Source organism: Xenopus tropicalis, chromosome 1 (assembly GCF_000004195.4).
Source record: "Xenopus tropicalis strain Nigerian chromosome 1, UCB_Xtro_10.0, whole genome shotgun sequence".
Taxonomy (NCBI): Eukaryota; Metazoa; Chordata; class Amphibia; order Anura; family Pipidae; genus Xenopus; species Xenopus tropicalis.
In genome coordinates, this window is record NC_030677.2 from 36,354,749 (window position 1) to 36,382,598 (window position 27,850).

The 27,850-nt window shown below is 38.2% G+C and overlaps 1 protein-coding gene across 1 annotated transcript; it reads left to right on the forward strand.

Annotated features, from left to right (window-relative positions):
* The first annotated feature begins 724 nt into the window (after window positions 1-724).
* rhoh (ras homolog family member H) lies at window positions 725-27,850 on the forward strand. Its single transcript, NM_001126963.1, is given in 2 exon segments — window positions 725-756; window positions 25,544-27,850. A coding segment is annotated over 1 exon segment (573 nt). The 5' UTR covers window positions 725-756; window positions 25,544-25,730; the 3' UTR covers window positions 26,304-27,850.

A 27,850-nucleotide genomic window follows, 5' to 3' on the forward strand; every position in this document is an offset into this window, starting at 1 on the left:
GCTCTCTTCCTCAGGCCTGACATGCCTTTTCATACAAGCTTACATCTACAATCAAGTGCAATGTGCTTTTTTTTCTTTAATTGATGGTTGTAAAGAAGAGTTACCATATGGTATGATACCTTCTGTTTTCTGGTAGTTACTAGTTAAATATATTGATATCCATCGTGTCTGATACTCTGTATATTGTAAGAAATGATTTCTTGAGTATGACTTTATCTATTGCCATTCAAGTAAGCTGTAAGTGACATTGTAATTCTCATTTGACAGCCAAGTCAGTGACCTTCTTAAGATAAACAAAACCCAGTTACAGGGAAGAGATCAGTTCTGTTCTTGACTTTATTATTGCATTCTAAAGAAGTTTCCAAGAGCCATGAAAAGCTATGGAAATGTCATTTACTTATACCTTCAAACTTCAATGAACAAAATATTTATTAGTTCAGAAAAATCCAGGCAATGCCTCCTCCCAGGTTATCAGAGCAGCTATTAAACAGGATATCATGGTTTCTATCTCAGTGTGTTGTGAGTGAGCAGGAAGCGGATATGTATGTGAATTATAGCACACAGCAATTATGACACATCTTTGGTTTCTTCCTCCTTTTCTCCCCCTCCTCCACACAGCAGCCCCTCGCACACCTTCAAACACCCCAACTGCTCTATTTCTGCTTGTTCTGATGGTCTGCCCCTGTTGTGCCGCTGACTACAACAAAGTAGAAAGAAAAGATCTGGCCTTCGGTTTCTTTATTTCATCCATCTAAGGTAACTTTTATTTACTGTTATTCTTCATAACCAGTTCCTTTAAGGCTGTTGCTACTGAGATCTCAGCACCATTAGGCAGATATTCTAATGTAAAATAGAAGTCAGATATGATGGCAGTGAATCAAAACGTAGCACAGTCTATACAGGAACTAACATGACAAGTTAAGCAATAAATGTATATTTATTGATACTTCCTGGCTAGCACTGCATAGACATCTACTATATTCAAAGTAATAAGTTAAAACATTTATGGCGAAGTTAGATATTCACTAGATAACATTTAGTGCGAAGCACAGAATTCTATTATTCGTTTTTACATGCATGTCTGTATCACTAGCATGTTTATGTCACATATAGACATTCTGGCATCTATATCATTCCACAAGTTCTTTCTAAGTACCATAAACCACATTTATTTAATGTTATGAGGATACAGTTATAATTATTGGTGGCATAAGGTATACATTATATACATTTCCTCATTACCTGTTTGACTGTATACGTACATTTCAACATTTGTCTTTGGGATACGTAGACAGACAAAGAAAGAGAGAGAAAAAGAGGTTATAGATATATGGTAGATGATTATATAAATTTGTCAGGGGTACCCCTGACAGCCAGGGGGCAATTAAAGTCCCTTGAAGGGGCACATCCATCCCAGTGGGACTCCAGTTTAACAGTCTATACTTAAAACATGTGTGAATAAAAAGCCTAGTAGCTACTCTGTATTGTATTGTTCTGTAATTCTCAAAAGCCATAAATAACCTGTAAAATATATCACTATAAAGGGTGTTTAGATATAAATGGTTCTTATTGATATCAACTGTCCCATATGACTTCATTAGGGCTGTGTATTATAAGAATTAATGTAATAAAGAAAAAAGTAACCTGTAAATTCCATTAACCTTTATATTCAGCAGTTATGTAACACCTGGGCAGTGGTATAACTAGATGGTATTGTGGCCTCACAGCAAATTTAGTTTAAGGCCCAAAAAATTGCTAATTATGACTCATTCTAACAAGATATATTGAAACTGTTTATTAATTAGGGTCTTACTGGGCCCCCTTCACTCTTCCTCTGTAGTACGCCCCTGCTCCTGGCTAACTTTTAATTATATTTATACTTTACTTTTATTTATACATAGGTACGTTATATCCTATGACTAATATGTAGCTGTGCTGTTCTTTTATAAATCTTCCATTTATTAAGAATCACTCTTCTCCTTTTACTTTTTTTTATATATATATATTATGGTGCCTGACCAGCTGTGCTCTCGGAGCTAGTTAATTGTCGAAAAGTTTCATATTTATATATATATATATATATATATATATATATATATATGCAGAGAATAAATGCCGCACTCACAGGACTTAGTGCAAAAAATAAAGGTGTTGTTTATTTTAAACATCAACCTAACGTTTCGGCTGCTTCCATAGCCTTTCTCAAAGTGAGAAAGGCTGTGGAAGCAGCCGAAACGTTAGGTTGACGTTTAAAATAAACAACACCTTTATTTTTTGCACTAAGTCCTGTGAGTGCGGCATTTATTCTCTGCATTCTTGTTTGTCTTCAATACTGCACCCAGGCCAATTTATAATATATCAGACGTGAGTGCCTGTTGCTCAGGACTTGTATATATATATATATATATATATAAAGCGAATAAACGCAAAGCACTCACGGCATTTGTCCTGAAAAGTACTAAATATTTATTGTTTCATAAATTTGCAGTCCACATTGAAGCGTTTTGATCCACCTGGGACTATCGCCAGGATGTATATATATAATTATCCATGTAATAGGTAAGGCTGTTAGCTTATTAGCTTATTCCTGAGTGTTTAGGGAAGACAAACCCGGATAACTGCCACCTCTAATGCTTGGGTACAAAATTGTAATATACTTGCAAAGACCTGGTGAGAAATGATCCAGAAGCAGCTGTGGTGTCACTTATCTAGCAAAGATCCCTACTGGCACTTGTTGCAAGAATACAACAGTATTCACACTGCCTGGGGCAGTTTTATTGCAAAATACAATTTCATCTGTGTAAGGGGTTATATCCAATATACAAGAAAATTTGACCTCTTGAACCACAAAATAATTCAGGTTCCAATTTAAAATGTACCTTTCAATACTCAGTAGAGGGAGTCATCCAAGTATATAGTATGGTACCTCTTGTGTGGTGTCATGTGCTTGCAGTGGTACCCCAAACTGCCTGGGGGTGCAAGGTGTTAACAAATGTCCCAAAGAGGCCGGAAATGTTGGCTTTTGCTATATACATTTTGGACTGCATAAACAGCTAAGAACGTTATAAAAATGTATTCAGCATTCTGTTACCTGAAGGTATAAGTGATGGGGTTTTTGGGAACGGAATTGGGACAGGAATTCACATCATCACTGGATGAAAAAGTTGCCTGGAACCTCAACAAAATTTTTCTAAAGTGTTTACTAAACAGGAACCTGATGGCGCAGTTCACAATATTTGTCACAAGTCACATCAAGCATGAAAGGAAGACATCTGCATGCAGCCAACTACTTACTGCACACTAATAATAATTATACAGATGTGACAATTTATTAGCAGCTAGAAACATTGTGCAGGGTCTCTTGGGCCTTACACTAAAAAAAACAGTGCAGTAGATAAAAGTATTAGGAATAAGGGCTCAATATAAGCCCTGACCGAGCCCTTCTGGTGTCTGTTCCAGCTGAACTTAAAGTCACCTTTTTGTGTGTTAGGATATTTGTCAAAGATCACAGGGCACGAAGGCATCATGGGGATGGATTTCTTTACTGTTGGTGAGCTGTATCCATTATAGAATTACAAAGCATTCGTACATAGTACACTCCTGTGATTAAATTGTAACATTACACAACAGCACAGCTGTTCAAGTAAAGGGTTGTGTGTGCGCTCGCCATGTAATAGATATGAAAAACAAAAACCCCTTTTCACTATAACAAACAATATTAATATCTTAGCAAAATCGAGTTTGTATTTTGCATTGGTGTTTCCAGTGGCACTTTTGATATTTTCAAGATGATCCTATATTTTACTAAATTCATGCTTTTTCACAATTTGTTTTAGTTATAAATGCTTATATTTTACTTCATACTTTTGCACCGTATGACATCCAGTCTGCATAAAATAACATAGCTTAAACGCGGTGTGGTTTTATTTCCTCTATTTATATCTATTATATATCTCATATTGTTTTATATATTTCTATATTAGGGCCTTACCATGCCTCAGTGGTGTAAAAATGTAATCCTATCTGTCTTGCACATATCAGGTCATACCACTTGCTCTGGCCCTTTTTTTACTATAAAGGTATGGGACCCATTATCCAGAATGCTCGGACCTGGGGTTTTCCGGATAAGGGATCTTTACATACTTTGGATCTTTGTACTTTCAGTCTACTAAAAAATCATTTAAATATTAAATAACCCCAATAGGATTGCTTTACCTCCAGTAAGGATTAATTATATCTTCTATATATCTTAGATGGTATCATGTACAAGGCACTGTTTTATTATTACAGGGAAAAACTAAATCATTTTTAAACATTAGAATTGTTTGGTCAAAAAGGGGTCTATAGGAGATGGCCTTCCCGTAATTTGGAGCTTTCTGGATAACAGGCCCATAACTGTTTCTCTCTCTCTCTCTCTCTCTCTATATATATATATATAAATATATATATATACAGTGGTGTGAAAAACTATTTGCCCCCTTCCTGATTTCTTATTCTTTTGCATGTTTGTCACACTTAAATGTTTCTGCTCATCAAAAACCGTTAACTATTAGTCAAAGATAACATAATTGAACCCAATTGCAGTTTTTAAATGAAGGTTTACGTTATTAAGGGAGAAAAAAAACTCCAAATCTACATGGCCCTGTGTGAAAAAGTGATTGCCCCCCTTGTTAAAAAATAACTTAACTGTGGTTTATCAATTTCAATTTTCAATTTCAATATCAATTTCTGTAGTCACCCCCAGGCCTGATTACTGCCACACCTGTTTCAATCAAGAAATCACTTAAATAGGAGCTACCTAAAGCACCTCAAAAGCTAGACATCATGCCAAGATCCAAAGAAATTCAGGAACAAATGAGAACAAAAGTAATTGAGATCTATCAGTCTGGTAAAGGTTATAAAGCCATTTCTAAAGCTTTGGGACTCCAGTGAACCACAGTGAGAGCCATTATCCACAAATGGCAAAAACATGGAACAGTGGTGAACCTTCCCAGGAGTGGCCGGCCGACCAAAATTACCCCAAGAGCGCAGAGACAACTCATCCGAGAGGCCACAAAAGACCCCAGGACAACATCTAAAGAACTGCAGGCCTCACTTGCCTCAATTAAGGTCAGTGTTCACGACTCCACCATAAGAAAGAGACTGGGCAAAAACGGCCTGCATGGCAGATTTTCAAGGCGCAAACCACTTTTAAGCAAAAAGAACATTATGGTTCGTCTCAATTTTGCTAAAAAACATCTCAATGATTGCCAAGACTTTTGAGAAAATACCTTGTGGACCGACGAGACAAAAGTTGAACTTTTTGGAAGGTGCGTGTCCTGTTACATCTGGCGTAAAAGTAACACAGCATTTCAGAAAAAGAACATCATACCAACAGTAAAATATGGTGGTGGTAGTGTGATGGTCTGGGGTTGTTTTGCTGCTTCAGGACCTGGAAGGCTTGCTGTGATAGATGGAACCACGAATTTTACTGTCTACCAAAAAATCCTGAAGGAGAATGTCCGGCCATCTGTTCGTCAACTCAAGCTGAAGCGATCTTGGGTGCTGCAGCAGGACAATGACCCAAAACACACCAGCAAATCCACCTCTGAATGGCTGAAGAAAAACAAAATGAAGACTTTGGAGTGGCCTAGTCAAAGTCCTGACCTGAATCCTATTGAGATGTTGTGGCATGACCTTAAAAAGGCGGTTCATGCTAGAAAACCCTCAAATAAAGCTGAATTACAACAATTCTGCAAAGATGAGTGGGCCAAAATTCCTCCAGAGCGCTGTAAAAGACTCGTTGCAAGTTATCGCAAACGCTTGATTGCAGTTATTGCTGCTAAGGGTGGCCCAACCAGTTATTAGGTTCAGGGGGCAATTACTTTTTCACACAGGGCCATGTAGGTTTGGATTTTTTTTCTCCCTAAATAATAAAAACCCTCATTAAAAAACTGCAGTTTGTGTTTACTTGTAGTAGTAGTAGTAGTTTACTTGTAATAGTTAAATGTGTTTGATGATCAGAAACATTTTGTGTGACAAACATGCAAAAGAATAAGAAATCAGGAAGGGGGCAAATAGTTTTTCACACCACTGTATATATAGAACGTCATATAAAGCAGGGCACTCACAGGACTTAAAAGTAAGGTGAAAAATAAATAAACTTATAATTTTAAGTCCTGTGAGTGCCCTGCTTTATATGATGTTCTATATTTACTCCTTTGCGGTGTGCACCTAAGCGCTCTCTCCAGTGAGTGAAGCTATTTTTTGCATTATATATAATAATTCCAAAAATATAGGTGCACACAGGGAACATCTACAAATTTTAAAGACTCGTCACTTTATTTAATTTATTTAAAAAAACAAGCCAATGTTTCAGTCTCCTTCTAAGACCTTTATCAAGGTCTTGCTAAAGGTCTTAGAAGGAGACCAAAACAGGCCTGTTTTTTAAAATGAATTTAATAAAGTGATGAGTTTATATATAAAATATCTGTCATGGACAACAGATGGGTTACTATTTTTAAAAAAGAAGGTAACAGTAACGTGACTATTAGGAAAGTGACCTATCTATGAAAGCAGAAAAAAATGATACTTTAATAATATTTTCCATTGTGTATATATGCAGAATGGAGAACTATGAGCCTTAAGCGGATATTTATTAAACAAATAAACTGTTTTAGAGAAGCCAATCACCAGTCCACTTCCATGTGGCAGTCTGACCATTTGATAATGGGAGAACTGTTGTTTGGCAACACCTTTACTGGATTTTTGTGGATACAGAAACACTGGATACATATGCTAGATGGCGATTGTGGTACTAAGGGAGGAAGCTAATCTAGGAAGCAGTATAAAAAAAAAATCTGATTATTTTTCATGGCTTTTTAGTTAGTCTTTGGAAAGGAAAATAGAAATTCATTTTTTTAACTATATCAGTTTTCACTTTTTTGTGCATCTGCTTGCAAATGTATATAAATTAAATTGATCTTTTAACAAATAAGAGTAGGGAGTAATTCACATTTTATGTACATTTTCGCCTTACAATGTTGCCATGTGATTTCCCCTTTCAGAGATTTTCTCTCCTGTAAACCATGTACAGGGGTCTCGTATATCCTCCAATCGGTATTAAATATATATACCGCATTCCATCTGTATGTGTTTATAAATATAATAATGACGTTTTTTTCTATACAAAGATTATGTAGAAAACTGTGAAGAGAATGCTCTTTCTTTTAGGAGGCTTAGCAGTCACAGGAGGCCACACAAGGGGTTAACACTATGATGCAGTATAAAGTTACTAGTAATCCAGAAAGGAGTGAAAGAACAAATGCCATTTAATCAGTTTAGCTTTATAGGAAAAGGTGCAGGAAAGCATTGAGCAGGGTAAGGAGGCATAAGCTATGGCACGTCTTTCATATACAGTATAGACAGGCTTCATGCTAAGGGATTCACAGCATTCTGTATGGAAGGGTTCCAATGCCACACAGTGTGTATGGGTCAGCACAGACTATTGGCAACTTGCCTTGCTTTCAGTACCTCCAAGAGCCCTAAAAGCACCTATTTCAAATAAACATGCTTAAAATAAGTAAAATCCTCTTTAAAGGGCGTCCCATGTTACATGGGCATATTTATGCTGTATAGTTGCTAAGCAAAAATGCTTCAGATATGCTACGGGATGTGCCATGTAATTAAATGCAGTGAAAATTAATTGAAAATGTGCTGTTTTCTTCATTTGAAACCTAGATTGTCAGCCCCCAGAACGTTAAAAAACATCTTTCTGTTATGTAATGTGCTATCTCGAAACGTATATACTAGATTTATTTAGCACTGGAATATTTTTGCAGCATTATATAGAGATTATACATCAGTCTCTGCCCCAGTGGAGCTTACAATCTAAGGTCCATATCAAATTCACACAGAATAATGCTGATTTTCCTGGAGTCGGTGACCTCCCTGTATGTTTTTGGAGGAGGAAGAATCCAAAGGTAACCCACACAGACACCGGGAGAACATACAGATACTGCCCTGGCTGGAATTGGATTCAGGACCTCAATGCTACCCACTGAGCCACAGTACTGCCCTCATATTCAGGATATCCAGTATCTGTAGTTGTGTATGGCATGCACTGGAGATGTTCCTCTAAGTCAGGGGTCCCTGACAAACCACATTCAAATGAAAAAAGTGTTGAGAAGTAACACAAACATGAATAAATTTCCTTGCGTGCCTAAGAAAAGCTATGATTGGATGATTTGGTAGCTCATATGTGGACTGGCAGCCTACAGACTGCTGTCTTTGGCATTACTCTAGTTTTTTATACCAGGAATTAAAAAATAAGCACCTGCTTTGAGGCCACTGGGAGCAACATCTAATGGGTTGGTAAGCAGCATGTTGCTCACGAAACACTGGTTGGGGATCACTGCTCTAAGTAAACCTACAACACTTCCAACAACACCCACAATTTAATGTGACAGACCGTTACTCTGTAAACATTAGTAATATGTAGCATTGTGGTAACAGTAGCTACCTGTGGAATATTATGACACCAAATGATTAAGCAGCTCAGGGGCATGCTGAATTCAAAAGGAAAGACTGCAGTGGTTTCACTGGGAAGTGTAGTTCAGCAAATAAAAATATACATTTCTTAAACAAATTATAAAATCAACAAGATGTTCCTTAACAATACAGGTCCAATGTCACATAGGCTTTTTCAGTCAGACTACCCTCTCCATATTTCTTCCTATTGACAAGAATGGGAAGTACTTTGGGTCGTCCTGCACTGATGATTATTGGCTGAAAATGCTGAAGTATCGGGGGCAGTGTTTCTCCTAGTTAATTCAAGAAAATAATCTACAGCAACTGTTGTGCCGCGATAAGAGGCTGCAAGCTGAGGGCTTTTAGATGGCCTACCTACACAATGCCTCAGTGACGTATCAGTATTAATCTATCTTAATATATTTCTAGTATAAGGGATAGAAATTAAAGTTATTGTGCCATATTTATGTTAAAACATACAAAAGCATACTCTATTACATAAATCATTCATAGGAAAAGTATAGGTACATGTGGGCCTCAGACACCTAGGCTAATGCCATCTTTCTGCTATAAAAGTATAAAACTTAGATGTATTCATTTTTTTTACTTTTTAAAAGATTTAGCACATGTCAAATATGCTGGAATTTGTTACATGCAAACGACCACAAAAAACAGTGCTACTAGTACCCGTTGTAAATCAACTCACCAAAATCATTAGGAGGTCCAGGTGCACAAGGCCCAGACCCTCAGCTTAGGGAGCGTAAAAACTGTCAACAAACAGAAGAAAAGGGGCCTACAGGCACAATGAAAATCCACAGGGCCACAAAATAGTAAAAATCTTTGTTATTAAAATTGAATTAAAAAAAACAGTGGCCCTATGCATTTTGTGCCCTTGTCATGGGCTAAGGGGCATGCACTTAAACTTCACATAGACTTCACTTGTTGAATAAAATAAAGGTGCTGCTATATCTGAGTCTTTGCACAAAAGCAAAGTTTAAGCAGCGTAGTTGTGCAGAAAAACAAACAGAACTTTTTGTAATCATACATTACATAACAAATGTCCGCGTACATGGATTTTTAAAAAGTACACATAGAAAGTAACCCACCTACAAAATCTCAGAGGAACCATTACTTAGAAATGACTAATAAATCCAAGCAATCATTATACAGTTGCTAATGATAGTTCAGCCTGTTTTGGCTTCGTTTTTTGATGAGATTTCATTTTTGCAGAGGATGCAGCGCGCCTGTGCCCTGTGATAGAAATGACTACAGATATGGGGATAAATAAGCCTTTCAGTTTGAAACTATGATCATATAATTTACTAAATATTTAAACCATGATATAATAATCCTTTTTCTTTAAAGTGCATGCAACAGACATATTAAGGAACAATTTCCATAGATGAATGCTGGAAGGACTATGTTGCTTTCTAAGTATATCTATTTAATCGATGTGTGCAGGTATCTACCCAAGCAGATTATTGTTGTGCTGTGTAGCAGTATGTAGCTAGCTATGCACCATACATTATTTTGATATCTGTGAAGGAGATAATCTTGTTAATGGTTTGCGGCATCCTATAAATGTTTTGCTGTGTGGCCCAGTCACATCTTGTCATGATTTCAGCTGCACCTTATAATGCTTCCATTGAGAATCATCTGAAAGGAGCAGATAAGTACAATGTAACTATCCATACCTACACCCAAATGGTACCGTATTCACAGATTAAATGGAAAATAGCCCAGCGTATGGCAGCTTTTAGCTCTTTCATCAAATTATCTGGTAATTTTAAATTAATATATTCAATTAATATATTTACCAAAACTTGTGCCTGTCAAGGTCATATAAAAAATAGCCTGATACATTAGATTACTGGTTTCCAGGTTCAATAATCTGTCATAGAAATGTTAATAAGATAAAATAGCGGGCAGTGAGGATGTGGAATGCCCTTCCTAGAGATGTGGTAATGGCAGATTCTGTTAATGCCTTTAAGAGGGGCCTGGATAAATTTTTGAACAAGCAGAATATCCAAGGTTATTGTTATACTAATATCTACAGTTAGTATTAGTGGTTGTATTTATAGTTTATGTATGTGAGTGTATAGATTGGTAGGTGTGTGTTGTGTGTGCTGGGTTTACTTGGATGGGTTGAACTTGATGGTCTTTTTTCAACCCTATGTAACTATGTAACTATGTAACTATGCAAGCTAAAAAAGTATTTACTCATTGCACAGCAAAATTTGCATAGAGGGAAAAGTCATTGTTTGAACAGTTTACTGGACTAATATGTAACACATACTATGTTACAGTCTGGTCAGGTAAACTGACCAAAACCATGTGAGTAATAGCAGCAACCTCTAATGTGTAGCTCGTAGGTGACAATGCCAGTCATATTTATTATATATTTATTTACTTAACAATAACCTCTCTGGCTATCTACTGTGTATAGGTTACACTTACATCGTGTATATCATTTCCATTGCACCACATAGATAATGCCATAATATACTTATATTTGCTGTATCTTATTAATATATGTCAAAGAATTCAGCTGTATTGGAAACCTGTTTGCGAGTATTTTCCAACTAATTTGTGGTTAATGACAAAGTTAATGACAACTCTTTATTTTGCATTATTTTCTAATATTGTGCAGGTGTTTTAATTGCAACTGTCTTATTTTAACACTGCAAAACACAACCAATGAACATTTTAATGGCTCCTAAGAAACAAAATAATAATTGGGTGGGGTTTAGTGCATTTGTACCTGTGTTTACAGGCAGAAAGATTAGCTCTACAAAAAAACCCTAGTGCAAATGGTGGAAAATACCCTCATTTTGCTATTTTTATTACCCTCTTGTTGTGAAAAAGCCTGCTGAGAACTAAAGGAGAAAAATATGTTTCTCTTTTCACATTTCATGCATCAGCTGCTCTAGAAGATCTCTTTCCTGTGCTTAGATTTTATTGGTGGGCCTTCAGTAATAATCTTATGAATGAATAAGAAAAAAATAAAATAAAGTATAGCCTACACATAAATACATTTTTAAAAGTAAATTAGACATTCAAGAAAAGCTACACATGGAAAATGGCTACATGGACAAATACGGAGGTTTTTGAACAAACATAATATTGGTTCATAATTCTGCTTAAACATTTCTTCTTGTTATTAAGATTTTCTCTAATTAGAAATGTGTTTTTTAAGCATTTTACTGATACTGGCCAGAAAATTGCAAAATTGCAGAGGAAATCACCTCTGGAAATAAATGCTAAAAAATGGTAATAATATAACTAGGTGCTCCAGGAGTTACCTTTAGGTCACTTAGGTACTGGCCCTGAAGATGACTATTTTATCAAATGTGAAGAAGGCTTGGGGGTAATACTATGCTTATGAAGTTAAGTAGAGAATCTGGTTAAACTCTTTCTCTCAATATAATAGCCCTAAACAACATTTATGTTAACCTTACCAGTGACTTCTAGCTTGCCACATTATGGGCCCGATTCACTAAAGTCCGAAATAAGGAGTGCTATTTATAGCATGCGTTAAAAATCTTATCACTTCTTATTTTTCGCTCGATTCACTAAAAGGACACTTGTCATAATTAAGAAGCGATGTTCTTGGCGTTATTTATCTTGCGACGACATATTTTCAAGCAACGTGCTGTGTAATATGTTGTGCACTGCGTAATATATTGCTTGAAAATATGTCGTCGCAAGATAAATAACGCCAAGAACATCGCTTCTTAATTATGACAAGTGTCCTTTTAGTGAATCGAGCGAAAAATAAGAAGTGATAAGATTTTTAACGCATGCTATAAATAGCACTCCTTATTTCGGACTTTAGTGAATCGGGCCCTATATGTGTAATAAGGATTCCAGAGGCCATCCAATTAAGTCTTTCCAATTTGATCCTATACATAAGACTTAAGTGGAGTGGCTACTGCAGCACCACACAAAAAATCAAATGGATCAATTAAATAAGTAAGACTTGAAAAATGTTTTAAATTTGTACATATAAAAATGCTATATACACAGCAGTCTTATTCAAACACCTAGTTTCAATGTGCTAGTTGTATCTAATAATATCAGTGAATAAAAGTGCAAGGTGCAGTATGAAAAGGTGTAAGAAAGCCCTCTACTTACCAGCTGTAATAGAACAGGCATAAAACGTAGCCCTCCCATTGCACATTGTGATTGTATGCAAAACTTTGTGTTAACAAAATCGCATATAAGGAAGTGGTGTGAAATATGTCCGTCTGTCACCAGTGACTCTTGGGCTATTGCAGCAATTACACACAAATAGTTTTGGAGGGCACACCACAATTGCTAAAGCAGAAATAGCTGGCTTTAAAACAGACAGCAAATCTCCTTGACAAAGGACTGTGTTCCGAAACATTGGGGTTTTCTCAAGCCACACGTGTCTGCTTTTTCTGTTTTATTACATTTTGTCCAACTGGTGGTATGTATATTATGCATTGTAATTGTATTTACTGTTTTTTGAATATTTACCATAAGAAGAGCATTATATGTTAAACATACCAATTGATTGGTAATTGATTGTATTAAATGGTTATGTTATACATAAAACAACATTACTTCTTTGTTCCAACTGTTCATTAAAGGGGCTTAGGAATCCCCATTTTCTCTCCTACCCACGGCTGATACAGTCAGATTGTGATGTAGCTCCTTTATACATTCATGTGTAAATATGAAACAAGTATGAACATATCTGGTGCATAGGTGCAAAGATGCAAAGTCATTATGTGATAATAATTCTCTGACTTGTCTAGAAACACATTTATTATAACTGTTGATTCTTTTTGTAAATTTCACCTGACTAACCCATAGGCCTCTAGTCTGCAAATAAACTCCTATTATCCCAAGCTGGCAATAAGCGAGAGTGATGTCGCTATTTCACTTTCTGCTCGTTTTCATCCACTATATTTCATAGCTTCTAACAATTTCAACCAAATGCATGGTAAACTGCCTAATGCAAGACTCCATCTCTTACAGCACTGACAACTGTCATATGGCAAGCCCTTGTCTAGTACACTTCAATGAAATTTTGTTTTCCTTAATATCATGCAATGACGCAAACATTAGTCAAAGGGCAAAATGCCTGAAATGTTGTATTAACTTATTTAAACTGCTTTTGCCCGACCGTTGTAGCTTAGTAACGAAGAACCCACCGCATGTAATAGAAAGGAGGAAGTCAGAGGAGGAAATCATATGTCTGATGAGAAGTGGTTGTCAATTTATGATATTTAACACTTTTGCAGTTGCCATCTTTGACTATTTCAAAGGATTGAGGATTAATTGCACCATGTCCAGTAACCTCTAGCAACCAATCAGCAATAGCCTGATATGGGTTACTAAACCTGGGGTGAACTTTGTGACTTTACATTTCTCATTCATTTATTGTACAGGTATTGGACCTGTTATCCAGAATGCTCAGGAACTGTGGTTTTCCAGATGAGGGGTCTTTCTGTAATTTGGATCTTCCTACCATAAGGCTACTAAAAATTCATTTAAACATAAATTTAATCCAATAGTATCATTTTGCCTCCAATAAGGATTCATTATATCTTAGCTGGGATCAAGTAAAAGGTACTGTTTCATTATTACAGAGAAAATCAGTTTTTAAACATTTGAATTATTTAATTAAAGTGGAGTCTATGGGAGATGGCCTTCACATAATTTGGAGCTTTCTGCATAATGGATCCCATACTTGTATTCAGTTGAAGTTTTGTGCTGTTATCTGTAGAAAATGTGTGACTTGAGATCTAAGGGCTGCTGCAGAAAAGTCTTCCTGAGTGTTTTTGCACCTTACTGTAGCTCTTTATACCAGTGCAGCACTCCCGAGCCCAGAGAAATGTTCTGACAGCTCCTGCAGAACCCACTGGCCCACACTCTATTCACATTACAGTTAATGATAAATAGGCTGAGCAGTTTCAGGCGCTTGTCTGATGGCGGAAATATGCAGGTGTAGAAAGGAGATGTTGTAGTTTAACTGCTTCTGTACAGTGTTTGGTATGCTGACAACATATACATTATTATTTTTCATGTATTATTGTTATCCAATAATTTCCTAATCGATGTTCAAAGAAAATAACCAGCCATATTGCTAGTTTCCTAGCTACAAAAACAGTTAAAGCAAAGCAGCATTTTTTTTTTTTTACACCAGTGGTTAATGATGAAGGGTACCGTATATACTCGAGTATAAGCTGATCCAAGGTACCTAATTTTACCTAAGAAAACTGGAAAAACGTATTAACTCGAGTATAAGCCTAGGGTGGGAAACGCAGCAGCTACTGCCAAGTTTCAATAATCCGTTTGATTGGAATTAACAATGTGTTCAACTTTAAATTACGTTAATTAATAATAATTAACAGTATTCACCTGTATTTGCAACGCTGATTTCAAGATATGGATATAACTGATCAGTATTGCTAATACTGGTAAATACTGTACTTAGGTACTAATTATAGGTAATTCTTGATTGATATGTGTTTAGCTTTAATCAATTATGACCAACTATATTTAGGATCTATATTATCAATTATAATGGGAACCGTTATATATAGATATAAAACTATCACTGGTACCTTGGAGAGACTGTCTGTGCTGTGCGTGTGTAGCATATACCACTGATAACATCACTTGGCTCCATGCTTTGTCCCTACACAATCAAATTCTGCCTGATCTGTAAGTGCCACTGTCTGCATGGCCTGCTGCTTACAATACGGTTCTCCTCTTAAAGGGAAAGTAGCATTTGCGGCAGTCAGGAGTGAGTTGGTAATTATGTAAGACAGAGGGTACGCATTGTGGGCTGGCGGCAGAGTGGCTGGGACTAGTCCAACCCAGTATGCAAGAACAAGCTCGCTTTATCTAGCGCTGAGATCCACAGGGCTGGCGCCCACGGGTGCCCTCAGACCAGCGCAACAGTTAGGGATAGCCATTACACTATTTCAGGTGTGATTGAGCCGACAGGGTCACTTCAGAAGCAGATCATTTTCTGACCGACTGCACATGTATCACTGTGCCCGGCCTCCCTGCCAAGCCAACTAGTTGAGTTTTACTGACTGCCTCACAGACCTATAGGGAACCGTAGAAAGACGCTTTGCCCGGGAGAGTATTCAGTGAAAAAGCAGGTGACAGGATAGCCTGTCAGGTTGGCGGGGGCAGCGGGAATCACTTCCAGGGGTCCGGCAGGGTCCAGGACTCGAGTATAAGCCGAGAATGACTTTTTCAGCCCATTTTGTGTGCTGAAAACCTCGGCTTATACTCGAGTATATATGGTAAGTAAAGTGGCACCAAGAATTAAATTGTTCTGTTTGTTTGACCAGATTTATAATTCTTTGCATTTGACTAAACACTGAGACCTTCATAAAAGCTTCAACTGAATATCAAAATGGATTCCCAATCTAATTTGCATATTCAGATTTGTGTACGGGTGATAAAACTGTGTCATCTATTGACAAAAGTTCCTGACTGAAACTATCTAGGTACAAGTGGGCTATGCTTTATGTAGCCAAGTTCCCTTGGCTTTAGTAACGTTTAATACAAAGCATATTGTATTGGCAGCTGAAAATACCAATGGAAGCAAACAATCTCCCCGTGCGTCAAGCACTAAAAATAGAGAAGAAAAGGCTCTGACATCACAGGTACATTTTTTCAACAGCCAAGAATTTACTGTCAAGGGAAGTTTTACACAAGGGACGGGAAGATTTACACAACATAATTACAATTAAATTATAAGAGAATCATACATGCTTATATACAAAGCTGGAAATTGCTGTTAGCTTATTAGTCAGGTGCATTGCCTCATGGGAACCCTAGATTGATGGCATCATTGAATATGAAATGTAAAATATGCTTTTAACTGTGAAAATACAACAATGGACTGAAGGACTGAACCCCCAAACCCTTCATAAATGATTGGCCGAATACCAAACCAAATCTGAATCCTAATTAGCATATGCTAATTAGGTTTATTAAGGGTTAAATCTCACCATGCACATAGCATGCAGTGAAACATTTTCTACTTCCGTGTTTACGTGACAAAAAGTCACATGAATTTTAGGATTTGGCCGGGAGTGTGGATTTGGCTGAATGTGAATCCTGCCGAATCTTGGCCGAATCCCAAACTGAATCCTGGATTTGGTGCATCATTGATTTAAAGGCACTATTCTAAAGCAGATATGGGTAGATTTCTAATATGCACCAACCGTGCTTTTTATGTTGCTACTCTAGTTTGTTAATATGTTCATTTATTACAAGTCCTTTGTCTTGCAGGGGCTTTTTTATGGATAGTGATCCATTGTATTTCCAATAGACTAGCATCTCCAATATCTCTTTCTGAAACCCAGGGTATAATAGGAAGGTGGTGCTTGCCTTGTTGCCATTCTCAGACAGCTTTTCATTAGGTTGGACGCTGGACGTGGGAGGTCGGCATGGAGGCATTATAGTGATGAAAAGGGCATTCCCCAGATTTTAGACACAAAATAGAAAGCACATCATTGTCACTGATGTTGTGTAGTTTTATGGTGTTAAAGTTTGCTTTGACTGTGGCCTTAACCTAAGTCAGCATTACAATTTCAGGCAAGTAGCCAGGGCAGAAGTTTCTATATAGTGACCTACAGACACATATTTACAACCTCAGCTCAGCTGCCAGATTTTGTATCCTGTGGCAGACTAGGGGGCCCATTTACTTACTCACGAACGGGCCAAATGCGTCCGATTGCGTTTTTTTCGTAATGATCGGTATTTTGCGATTTTTCTGAATTGTCGCAACTTTTTCGTTGCCATTCCGAATGTTGCGCAAAATCTGGCGATTTTTTCGTAGCGTTAATACTTGCGCGAAAAGTCGCGACTTTTTCGCAGCTTTCGCGCCGAGTACGAAAGATTCGGATTCATTCAAGCTTCAGTATGGTGACTTTTCTTGGGCCAGGTTGGAGCTGCAGGGTGCCATTGAGTCCTATGGGAGACTTTCCTTGGGCCAGGTTGGAGCTGCAGAGTGCCATTGAGCCCTATGGGAGACTTTCCTTGGGCCGGGTTGGAGCTGCAGGGTGCCATTGAGCCCTATGGGAGGCTTTCCTTGGGCCGGGTTGGAGCTGCAGAGTGCCATTGAGCCCTATGGGAGACTTTCCTTGGGCCGGGTTGGAGCTGCAGAGTGCCATTGAGCCCTATGGGAGACTTTCCTTGGGCCGGGTTGGAGCTGCAGAGTGCCATTGAGCCCTATGGGAGACTTTCCTTGGGCCGGGTTGGAGCTGCAGAGTGCCATTGAGCCCTATGGGAGACTTTCCTTGGGCCGGGTTGGAGCTGCAGAGTGCCATTGAGCCCTATGGGAGACTTTCCTTGGGCCGGGTTGGAGCTGCAGAGTGCCATTGAGCCCTATGGGAGACTTTCCTTGGGCCGGGTTAGAGCTGCAGAGTGCCATTGAGCCCTATGGGAGACTTTCCTTGGGCCGGGTTGGAGCTGCAGAGTGCCATTGAGCCCTATGGGAGACTTTCCTTGGGCCAGGTTGGAGCTGCAGAGTGCCATTGAGCCCTATGGGAGACTTTCCTTGGGCCAGGTTGGAGCTGCAGAGTGCCATTGAGCCCTATGGGAGACTTTCCTTGGGCCAGGTTGGAGCTGCAGTGTGCCATTGAGCCCTATGGAAGACTTTCCTTGGGCCGGGTTGGAGCTGCAGAGTGCCATTGAGCCCTATGGGAGACTTTCCTTGGGGCAGGTTGGAGCTGCAGAGTGCCATTGAGCCCTATGGGAGACTTTCCTTGGGCCAGGTTGGAGCTGCAGAGTGCCATTGAGCCCTATGGGAGACTTTCCTTGGGCCGGGTTGGAGCTGCAGAGTGCCATTGAGTCCTATGGGAGGCTTCCAAAATCATGGTAAGTCTGAAAGTTTCGCCAGCCGCTTACGAGCGATCAATACGAAAAAGTCGCGACAAGATACGAGCGCATCGTAATGGATACGAAAATCGCGCAAATCGTATTGGTAACGTAAAAGTCGCGTCAATTTCCGCAAAGTCGTAAAGGCGCCGAAAATTCGCAAAAAATACGAAAAAGTTGCAAAATGTTTGTTTTCCAATCGGAATTTTCCCAATTCGGATTCGAATTTGTGTCTTAGTAAATGTGCCCCTAGGTGTACACCTCTCTGATCCAATAGGTATATGTGTATATGCCAATCAAATAGGAGAGGGAAAAGGCCAGTGCTGTAAGTAGCATTCTCTTGGCACCCACCTGACAGATAGTGAAGCTCAAAATTTGCAAATTGGCAAATTTGCACCTGGTCAGTAACCCAAGGCAACCAATCAGAATTCTGCTTTCATTGTTAAACCTACAGCTGACTGATATAATTACTGATTAGTTGCTATGGGTTACTGCCCAGTGATTATAAATGAGCCCCTATGTTTGCAGTGCTCCAGAATCCAGTTTTGGTTGACATTTATACAACTCCAGACAAGGCTTGGCTGTAAGAGTTCCAACTGAGGAGAAGGGGTGTCTGGATACTTATACCCTATATTAATTTAGGATTCTTTTGCCCAACAGGTGTAATTACATATACAAAGTAATTTTAGTTCTTAAAGGACATGTAAACCCCACACACAAATATTTAATCAGTGAACAGCCTCTTTGAAATCTTTCAATACCTGCCTCTCTGGTTGTCCAGAGTTTAATAGTAAGGCTGCAACATTCCCTTAATCACTTAGATTTCCTTCTCCTCCTGTAACTCACTAACCCCCCCCCCCGGGAATTTGCTTTTATTTCTGGCTTGTGGGCATGCTCAGTTGTTCTAAACTCAGATTACTAAACACGCCCCCAGTCTAGCAGCCAGTGAGGAGATGGCATTGCTGGTTCCCATAAAAAGTAAACTCTAGCTATCTGCTTCAATTTTTTTCTCCTGAGCTCAGCTTTACCATTACAGTGCTCAAACAAAGCAGAACTTTTATCAGACAGTTCTGCCCAAGCCCGGATTTGTGGCGAGACCTAGGGCACCTTAAACTTAGGGGCAGCATGCTGCCCCGCCACAGCTCAATTTTGAAAATTTGCTCCCATAGGGAGCAATGGGGACCTCTCTCTACTGCTCCTTATGTGGGAGTGGTTGTTGTGTTTGCGGCATGCATGCTCACGCAGGGGGTGCAGAATGGGGGCAGCCTTGGGGCACCCAAAGTTGAAATCCGGTGCTGGTTATGCCTGTGTGAGCCTATATTCTTATATTCAATATAACCCTCATTGCCATTCATTCATTTTTCTCTTTGTACCTGCTTTAAAAGCTTTAAGAGCTTGTTCTCTACTGCAGGTAAAAAAAAAAAAAAAAGAGCAACCGCTAAGGGGAAATGATCAGATATTTGGACAAAAACACCTCCTCATTTCTCAATGGCTGCCGCTCTGCACGCAATATATATATTAGAAATTTAGTCATAACCAATATGCAGAAACATTTAGAATATAGAAAAACTTTCTACAAAGGTAGTTTGCCAATAAATAATATTCAAAAATCAAAAATTTAAAGCCGGTTCATAATGAGCAAACTATTTCCCTTGAATTTGTATGGCATCACCTTTGGTGTGCACCATTAATAATAGCATTAGCATCTAATTCACTTGGCACAGCTCAGCAGCGCTTACTGACACAACTCACTAGTCCAAACCCTGGAACCACCTCCAAGCTGTCAGTAATTTCAGGGTGGATGGGCACACTGGCGATCCCTCATGTTGTTAGAAGCACTTATGGCAGTGAGAGGCTTTATGAATGGAGTAAACACATACATTATTGCAGACCCATCTTAGTGCTTTGCACTTGAGCTTTGGGTCAGTAATGAGAGTATAAATACTGTATATGTGTTTCAGCATTGCCATTTTAGGAGGGACAGAATGCGGATCATCAGAGGAATAGGGTTTCCAGAGAATGGGTAGGGTTTGGGGTGTTTTGGGGGAGTGTCTGGGCATTACTGAGTATGGCAAGGATGAATCAGGATGTGGCATGAACAGTACTTTTAATATTAAGATATTGAGAGAAATGCATTAGATTATACTTTTCTCTTGACCTAGCAGTAATTTTATCGCAGGCAGGCAGTGTTAAGTATCTGTTTTTTAAATCTGATATTCAAGACTGATATACGCATTGGCAGTTTGCCTTGTGTCTCAAAGTAGCAGCCTTTCTCATTTAATGCATTGTATCACAGTGGCTGCCTGTGATCTCTTTACACATGTTCTCACCCAGTTTACAGTACTGATCAAGTTCAAGGCTTTGTTCCCTTTTCTGTGCTTTTAACCATAGTTAAAAAGTTCCCTGAATGCTAAATATGGCGCCTCTGGGAACCTGTTTTTCATTTTCAGAAAATGCCAAACCACCACAATTTGTCAGCTCTCATAGTTTAGCATTTATGACACTTTATTACTTTGTTTGTTTATTTAACTTTTTCTTCCCTGTTTTGCTTCTGCTAATGATTCAAAAATGTCAAACAGAATGGCCACTCAATATCTGTGAGCAGCATGTAGGCTTAGCTACACAGCTTTCATACTCTGCACTAGCCGCCAGTCATGTTTCTTCAGTGACAGGTGGGTAACATAGGGGGTATCATAGTTATGTTGGTTGGTCAAAGTTCTGTTAAAGGTTAAATATGGGTCCAGTATGAAATAGACTACAGTACTGAATTCACCTTGCATATGAGCTAAGATAAACCCGACAGATCTCCATTCAGCTGAAACCCTATGCCATTTGCTGCAAAAATATGATGGTTGGCTAGCACAGGGTATAACCTCTGAGTATCTGATTTGAAAGGGAAAAATGTGTGCTTATGCGTGCCAGCTCTCAGTATTTTCTTCTTGCTGCACTTTGCGGTGGTTAATGGTTGATAGATGATTAATAAGTTGGGTTTGAAGTTGGTTAAAAATGGGTGCTGTGCAGGACTCCATCACACCACAGCTTTCTTTTTGGGCCCACAGCTTGTGATACCAGAGATTGTGATACCAGAGAATGTACTTACTTTATGTTTGGTTACCAAATAATTAAAAGAGTTAAATAACTGTTAAAATGAAAATGTTTATCTATCAACTATATATGTGAATGTATTTGTTCTAAAGACAACGGACAGTATTTAGCTGAAACAGGTTACAAAAACAAAGATATTTCCATTAGGCGGTAGGGGAAAGTAGCAAAATATCAAGTAACCGTTGAAGTGGAATCTGTGCTTTTGTACCATGGCACTTATTCATAACAGAGAGTCACCACTGTCGTAATATCAGTTCTTAGAAGTCAGTAACGAAAAAAGACACATGAGAAGCCTTTCGGTTTGTTTATCAGGACATCCCTGATTCGTGTATTTTTCCAATTCTTCTTTAGCCCTGCTCTCTTTCCAAATATTCTCACGCTGCAAAAGATAATTTTGCTGTTGGAAGGAGTTTCGAAATTTTGCTCTGTTACTTGCTCTGTCTCTTCTGGAGAAATACGTGTTTGGTAATTCTAGAATTTCAGCAATTGCTCCTGTATGTGCTGGCAGGATCAGCGCATCTTACAAAGAACAGAAACAAAAAGTAAAAAAAAGAAAGAGGAGCCCATGTACCTATGGTACATTTTATACAACAGCAGATCAGGTCAGAGGACGGTGGGCAATTCGGCACAGCTAGAGAATTTCAGTTTGAAAATTCCTGTAAAACACCAGCTTTAAAAAGAAGTTTAATAACTGAGATTACAGCTACAATGCAAATAATGAGACATTTACAACTAACATTTGATACCTGATTTAAAGATTCTCTATATAATCCTAAAGTGTGTGATATACATGGCAATATGGTAGCCTAATCAATAATTTTATAAATGAACAGCCATCCCTTGAAAAATGGTATCATGATGGTGTTTGATGTCTCTGAATGTCTGAAATACAAGTGTCATCAGTGATCCCCAAAAGGACAAATATTGGACCACTGGGCTAAAAAGCAACATTGGAATCATGTAACTTAGAATCAAGAAATTTGACTAGTGGGATAAATGACCAGATTTGTTCAGTTTCTCTATGCATGCACCTAAAGTACATACTGTACACTAGTTAGGCCCTAGCATTCACAGAGACCCAAACAGCCCCCCACCAGTCCACTAAATAGAGACTGTCTGTGGCATCTTACAGCAGCCCCTCTGGCACTTGGAACTCACAGGTTGCCATGCCGGGCCTGTAGCCATCCCATAAAGGTGGAATTTAATCCAAATAACAATTACCAAGACATCTTTTATCTTTTTATGTAAACATGGAAGTCACTGTTGGAAACAACATGATAAAAAAATGCTAAATAAAAATGAAACTATTAACACAGGAGAATAGCACAAAGCCAAGGGCAAAGCCTTGAAGAGCCTCTGTTCTGATTTTATTTTTATAGCAATGCACCAAACGGACATAAGGGGCAGAAGGGGCTGCTACAATATCATGCATTGAGAAGGGCATTTTTTGTGCCCAAAACCTTTACTTAATGTGGCCCCACACTGAATACTGCCTGAATCATTTAATAGAGATAAGAGTGAAGTTACAGCAGACCTGCCCAAAGTCTGCTTCAGCACATTTTTGCAATTAGAGCTTTAATTTATGAGTCGTTCTGAAAATATTTGCAGCTTTATGTTGTGAAATGGGACTTTTGGCTTAGCAACACTCCTTGAGCGCTGCTGCGCTAGTAAACCGGGTTCAATTGAGGCACGTCTGTGTATATCACATGTGATAAAAGCTTTGGCGGGAGATTGGGTTCTAGAGCTTTTTTTGTTTGAGTTTGTTTAAATCAGTACAACAAAAATCAAATTGAGTTTTTATTTTTTGCCACCTTTCTTTATTTTAAACACATTTGATAGATGATGAAAATGAAGATATTGCAACATCTTTTTGAAATATATTAAATCAACACATTGTGACAAGTTGTAGCTTAATAATTTTAAAGGAATTGAGACACTAGACCCACTGTAATCCTATGGGATGCTTTACAAGACTGATCAAGCTGTTGCCGGAAGGTGCTAACAAAATGCCAGTTAAAATCATTGCTCTGAATTTAAAATAAAACTCTCCCCTACAGATACTTTGGAAGAGGCTTTGGGCTTAAAAAAATCAATTTTTATTATCTCTATAGCTCCTGGGAAGTGTTATATTTTGCAAACTGTAACATAATAATGACTTTGTTGGCACTGAAAAGTTTTCTGCACACTGCACATTTTTTTAAATTAAATTTTCAGTGTACTTTAATATTTAGGCTCTGGTGATAGGGGTATAGAGTAAGCACATCTTATGCACTATTTACTAACATGTTGTAAGGAGAGCAAATCAGTAATGATAAAAACCCTGCTTATATTTGAGTCATTCTGTATAAATATTGTTTTATTTCGGTGAAGTCTACAGAAGAATGCATTAAATATTTTGCAATGTTATTGATGATATAATGCCACTATTGGGCCTTGTGCGACAGCATTAGTATTTTAATTAACATAGTATATTGTGATGTGGCATGGGGAGGCAGGTCTGACACCGAACAAGGAAGTTCCTTAGAGGGTTGGCTCAGGCAGGGCTCATTCATGTGTAGATGGGGAATTTGAAAGCTACAGAACTTCAATATTTCAAGGACAGCCGCAGATAAGACAACCTACATTGAGCAGAAAGTAACTTTGTATTATTTTGTTGTGTAAGTATTCATTTTTATTAAATGAAATCTGAATTGTAACTGGTATTGTATAGGAAAGTTTTGCCCCAGATTTGAACTTGGGTATATATAGTTATTTGTATGTATTTAAACTTATTGTTAAATGAATACATGAAACAAAGCAACAGCTGTAATTTACTGTAGCTGTCTAATGTTCAGTAATTTCTCAGATTGTTTTATTTAATTTGAAAAAAATTCAGTCGTGTTTAGTAATTTTTAGCATTCAGGAAAGCATTGTATAGACAATACCAATTGCAACATGGAGGTACCATTATACCAAACAAACTAATAGATTTTTAGATTTGTTTAAATCAAATTAAGATTACGCAAATTAAGCGTTTTTTAGGCAATTTCAGTACGAGTCTATGGTGAGAGGAGGCTTTTAATCACTTTGACAACACGTTTTTGGGCTACTGAAACATACCATTCTCCATGTACCAATACCTCTGGGATGCAAGTGTGAACCCTTTTACACTGAGAGATGTAACAAGGGTAAGCAAACCTTGCAGCTGCTGGGGCAGTAATGTAGGGGGCCAACAGATTTTCATCTTATGTAGTGGTGGGCCCCAAATATATTTTCAATACAATATGGTTTTCTGTTCCTTTTGTTTTTTGCCCGTGCCTTTTTGCTGAATTTTTTCGGAACTCACATAGAACTTTACCGCATATATAGTATTACAGGTGTGGGATCCCTATATCTGGAAACCTATTAAGCTCCAAATTACAGGAAGGTCATCTCCCATAGACTCAATTTTAATCAAATAATTCACATTTATAAAGAAATGATTCCCCTTTTCTCTGTAATAATAAAACAGTACCTGTACTTGATCCCAACTAAGATATAATTACCCCTTATTGGGGGCAGAACAGCCCTATTGGGTTTATTTAATGGTTAAATGATTCCCTTTTCTCTGTAATAATAAAACAGTACCTGTACTTGATCCCAACTAAGATATAATTACCCCTTATTGGGGGCAGAACAGCCCTATTGGGTTTATTTAATGGTTAAATGATTCCCTTTTCTCTGTAATAATAAAACAGTACCTGTACTTGATCCCAACTAAGATATAATTACCCCTTATTGGGGGCAGAACAGCCCTATTGGGTTTATTTCATGGTTAAATGATTCCCTTTTCTCTGTAATAATAAAACAGTACCTTGTACTTGATCCTTATTGGAGGCAAAACAACCCTATTAGGTTTATTTAATGTTTAAATTCTTTCTACAAAGATCCTTTATACAGAAAAGCCCAGATCCTTAGCATTTTGGAGAACAGGTCCCATACCTGTATATATAGGACCTGTATACCCTGTATAGTAGTTTAGCACTCACATTGTGCATACATTTTTATAAAACATATATATTTTATCTTATTTTAGGAAATCAAGAAAGGGACACCTCCAAAAAAAAGAAAGTTGAAGAAGACTCCACACATGCAGTTCTGGTGCCATTTTCCAAGGTTTCACATAATGAAGCCTTTTTTGGAAGAGTGAAATAACAGACTTCATGGATACATGATATTGTGACATCCCTGTGTCCTCCATACATGCTGCGTATTTTATCAAGATGAATTCCATAAAGTGTGTACTGGTGGGCGATGCTGCTGTCGGTAAGACAGCCCTTCTTGTACGCTTCACATCAGAGGCATTCCCTGATTCATACAGACCCACAGTCTATGAGAACACAGGAGTGGATGTCTATATGGATGGTGTACAGATCAGCCTTGGACTATGGGACACGGCAGGGAACGACGCGTTCAGAAGCATTCGTCCTCTTTCCCTTCAGAATGCAGACATTGTGTTACTGTGTTTTTCAGTGGCCAACCACACCTCATTTTTAAATGTAAGGAATAAGTGGATTGGTGAAGTGAGACAGCACTTGCCTCGTATTCCTGTGCTTGTGGTGGCAACTCAGACTGACCAGAGGGAACTGGACCACATGCGACTTCCTTGCATTAACTCAATAGATGGCAAGCAACTAGCCCAGGATGTCCGAGCCAAAGGCTACTTGGAGTGTTCGGCTCTCAGTAACAGAGGAGTCCAGCAGGTATTTGAGTGCGCAGTTAGGACAGCGATTAACCAGGCGAAGAAGAGGGCCAGGCGGCACCGTTTCCTGTCCCAAGAATGCAAAATCTTTTGAATTATATTGGTATATTTTATTGCCTCTGTGGGTAGGACATGTTAGACTTTGTGCAAAGGGGCAAAAAAAAGCCGCCCAACTAATTCATGTGATGTCTTTATCATAGTTTTTATGTACAGGAACTGAGATTTGAAAAACCATACCCAAAGGATACTTTCAACCATTTCCAAATAAATTATTTGAGAAGTTTTAATTTTTGCATTTTTATTTTAAAACAAAAAAGATTTTAAAACACAAAAGACAGTAATAGGAAAAAGTTGTCTTAAATCATTTCATACATATTCAAGCAAAGCAAAGTAGTAAGTGTGCACTATGGGAGGTGCTGTAGGTCAGGGTTGTGTGCAGGTGGTTTATTGGTCAGCTCTCTGTCTCCTAGGACAGGTGGTCGAACCTAAACCCTACCAGCTGCCTACTTGGGCAGAGCTAGACACAGGCCCCATATGGCCAGGAATTTCTCTGGGTACCCTCTAGCCAGCAACACTGCTTTCTGCAGAGAGAGGACCTCCCTGATGGATTTTCTCTTGGCCAATATTGGCGGTCCAGTATCTTTCCACACTAGTAGGATAACCTTGTTAGTGTAGTATAGCATTTGTAGATTAAACAACCTCTGATATGACTTAAATGTGAGTGGGTCTGTGTGGCCCCTCAGTGACCGTACTGTATATTCAGAATTTTTCCCTTATTTAAAATGTCACTGAGCCTTTTCAGTCTGAAAGAAAAACAGTTGTTAGGGTCTCACTATCCAACTTCTGTAATGGCCACAAAGGCCAGGGCCCAGGGAAAAAGAGACTTAGGGCATATGACGCAGCTTCTACTCTACAAAATGGTTCTACTGAGCTGCAGTCACACCATAACAAAATCAGATGCACAATACAAAGCAAAGAATTAAATACAGTAAACAGTAAAAGACCGGCTGCAAATAACCTCAGAGTATTCATCTCTAAATCCTACTTACATATTACAAAGATCATACCTTCTGACTACAATCCTTATATGAAATGTGATTTTAATTAATTAACCTCATAGGTAAGAGACTTTTCAGAATGGCTGCTCCAGGCAAGAAATGACTCAAACGAATAACTTCTTACGTGTTTTAATTGCCTCATAAAATAAATGAAATCATTTTCATTTATGGCTTGTAGAGTTTGTACCTTGCAAGCACGTATTGTTACATTTTTCAGTTCCATGTAAGATGGAAATGTTCCTGAGGATAAAATAAAATCCTTATAAACGGCAGAGCTGGGACATACCATACTTACATACACGTGTGTATTTATTTTGAGAATCTTAAATTATTTTGTGTAATTAGCTTTGTAAAGTATTTGTAAATATGCTTATAAAGATTAAACTGACACCATTCTGGGTTACAGTTATTTTTAGATCATGTTTAGATCATGTGGGTGATATCAAATGACATTTCTGGAACTGGACATACAAAATTGTCACCCATACATTTCCCAATATGTATTTTGCGTAACATTTTATTACATGTAAAAATTATTTCTGCAGTCAATAAAGACATCTAATTCATAATCCCCTTGTAATTA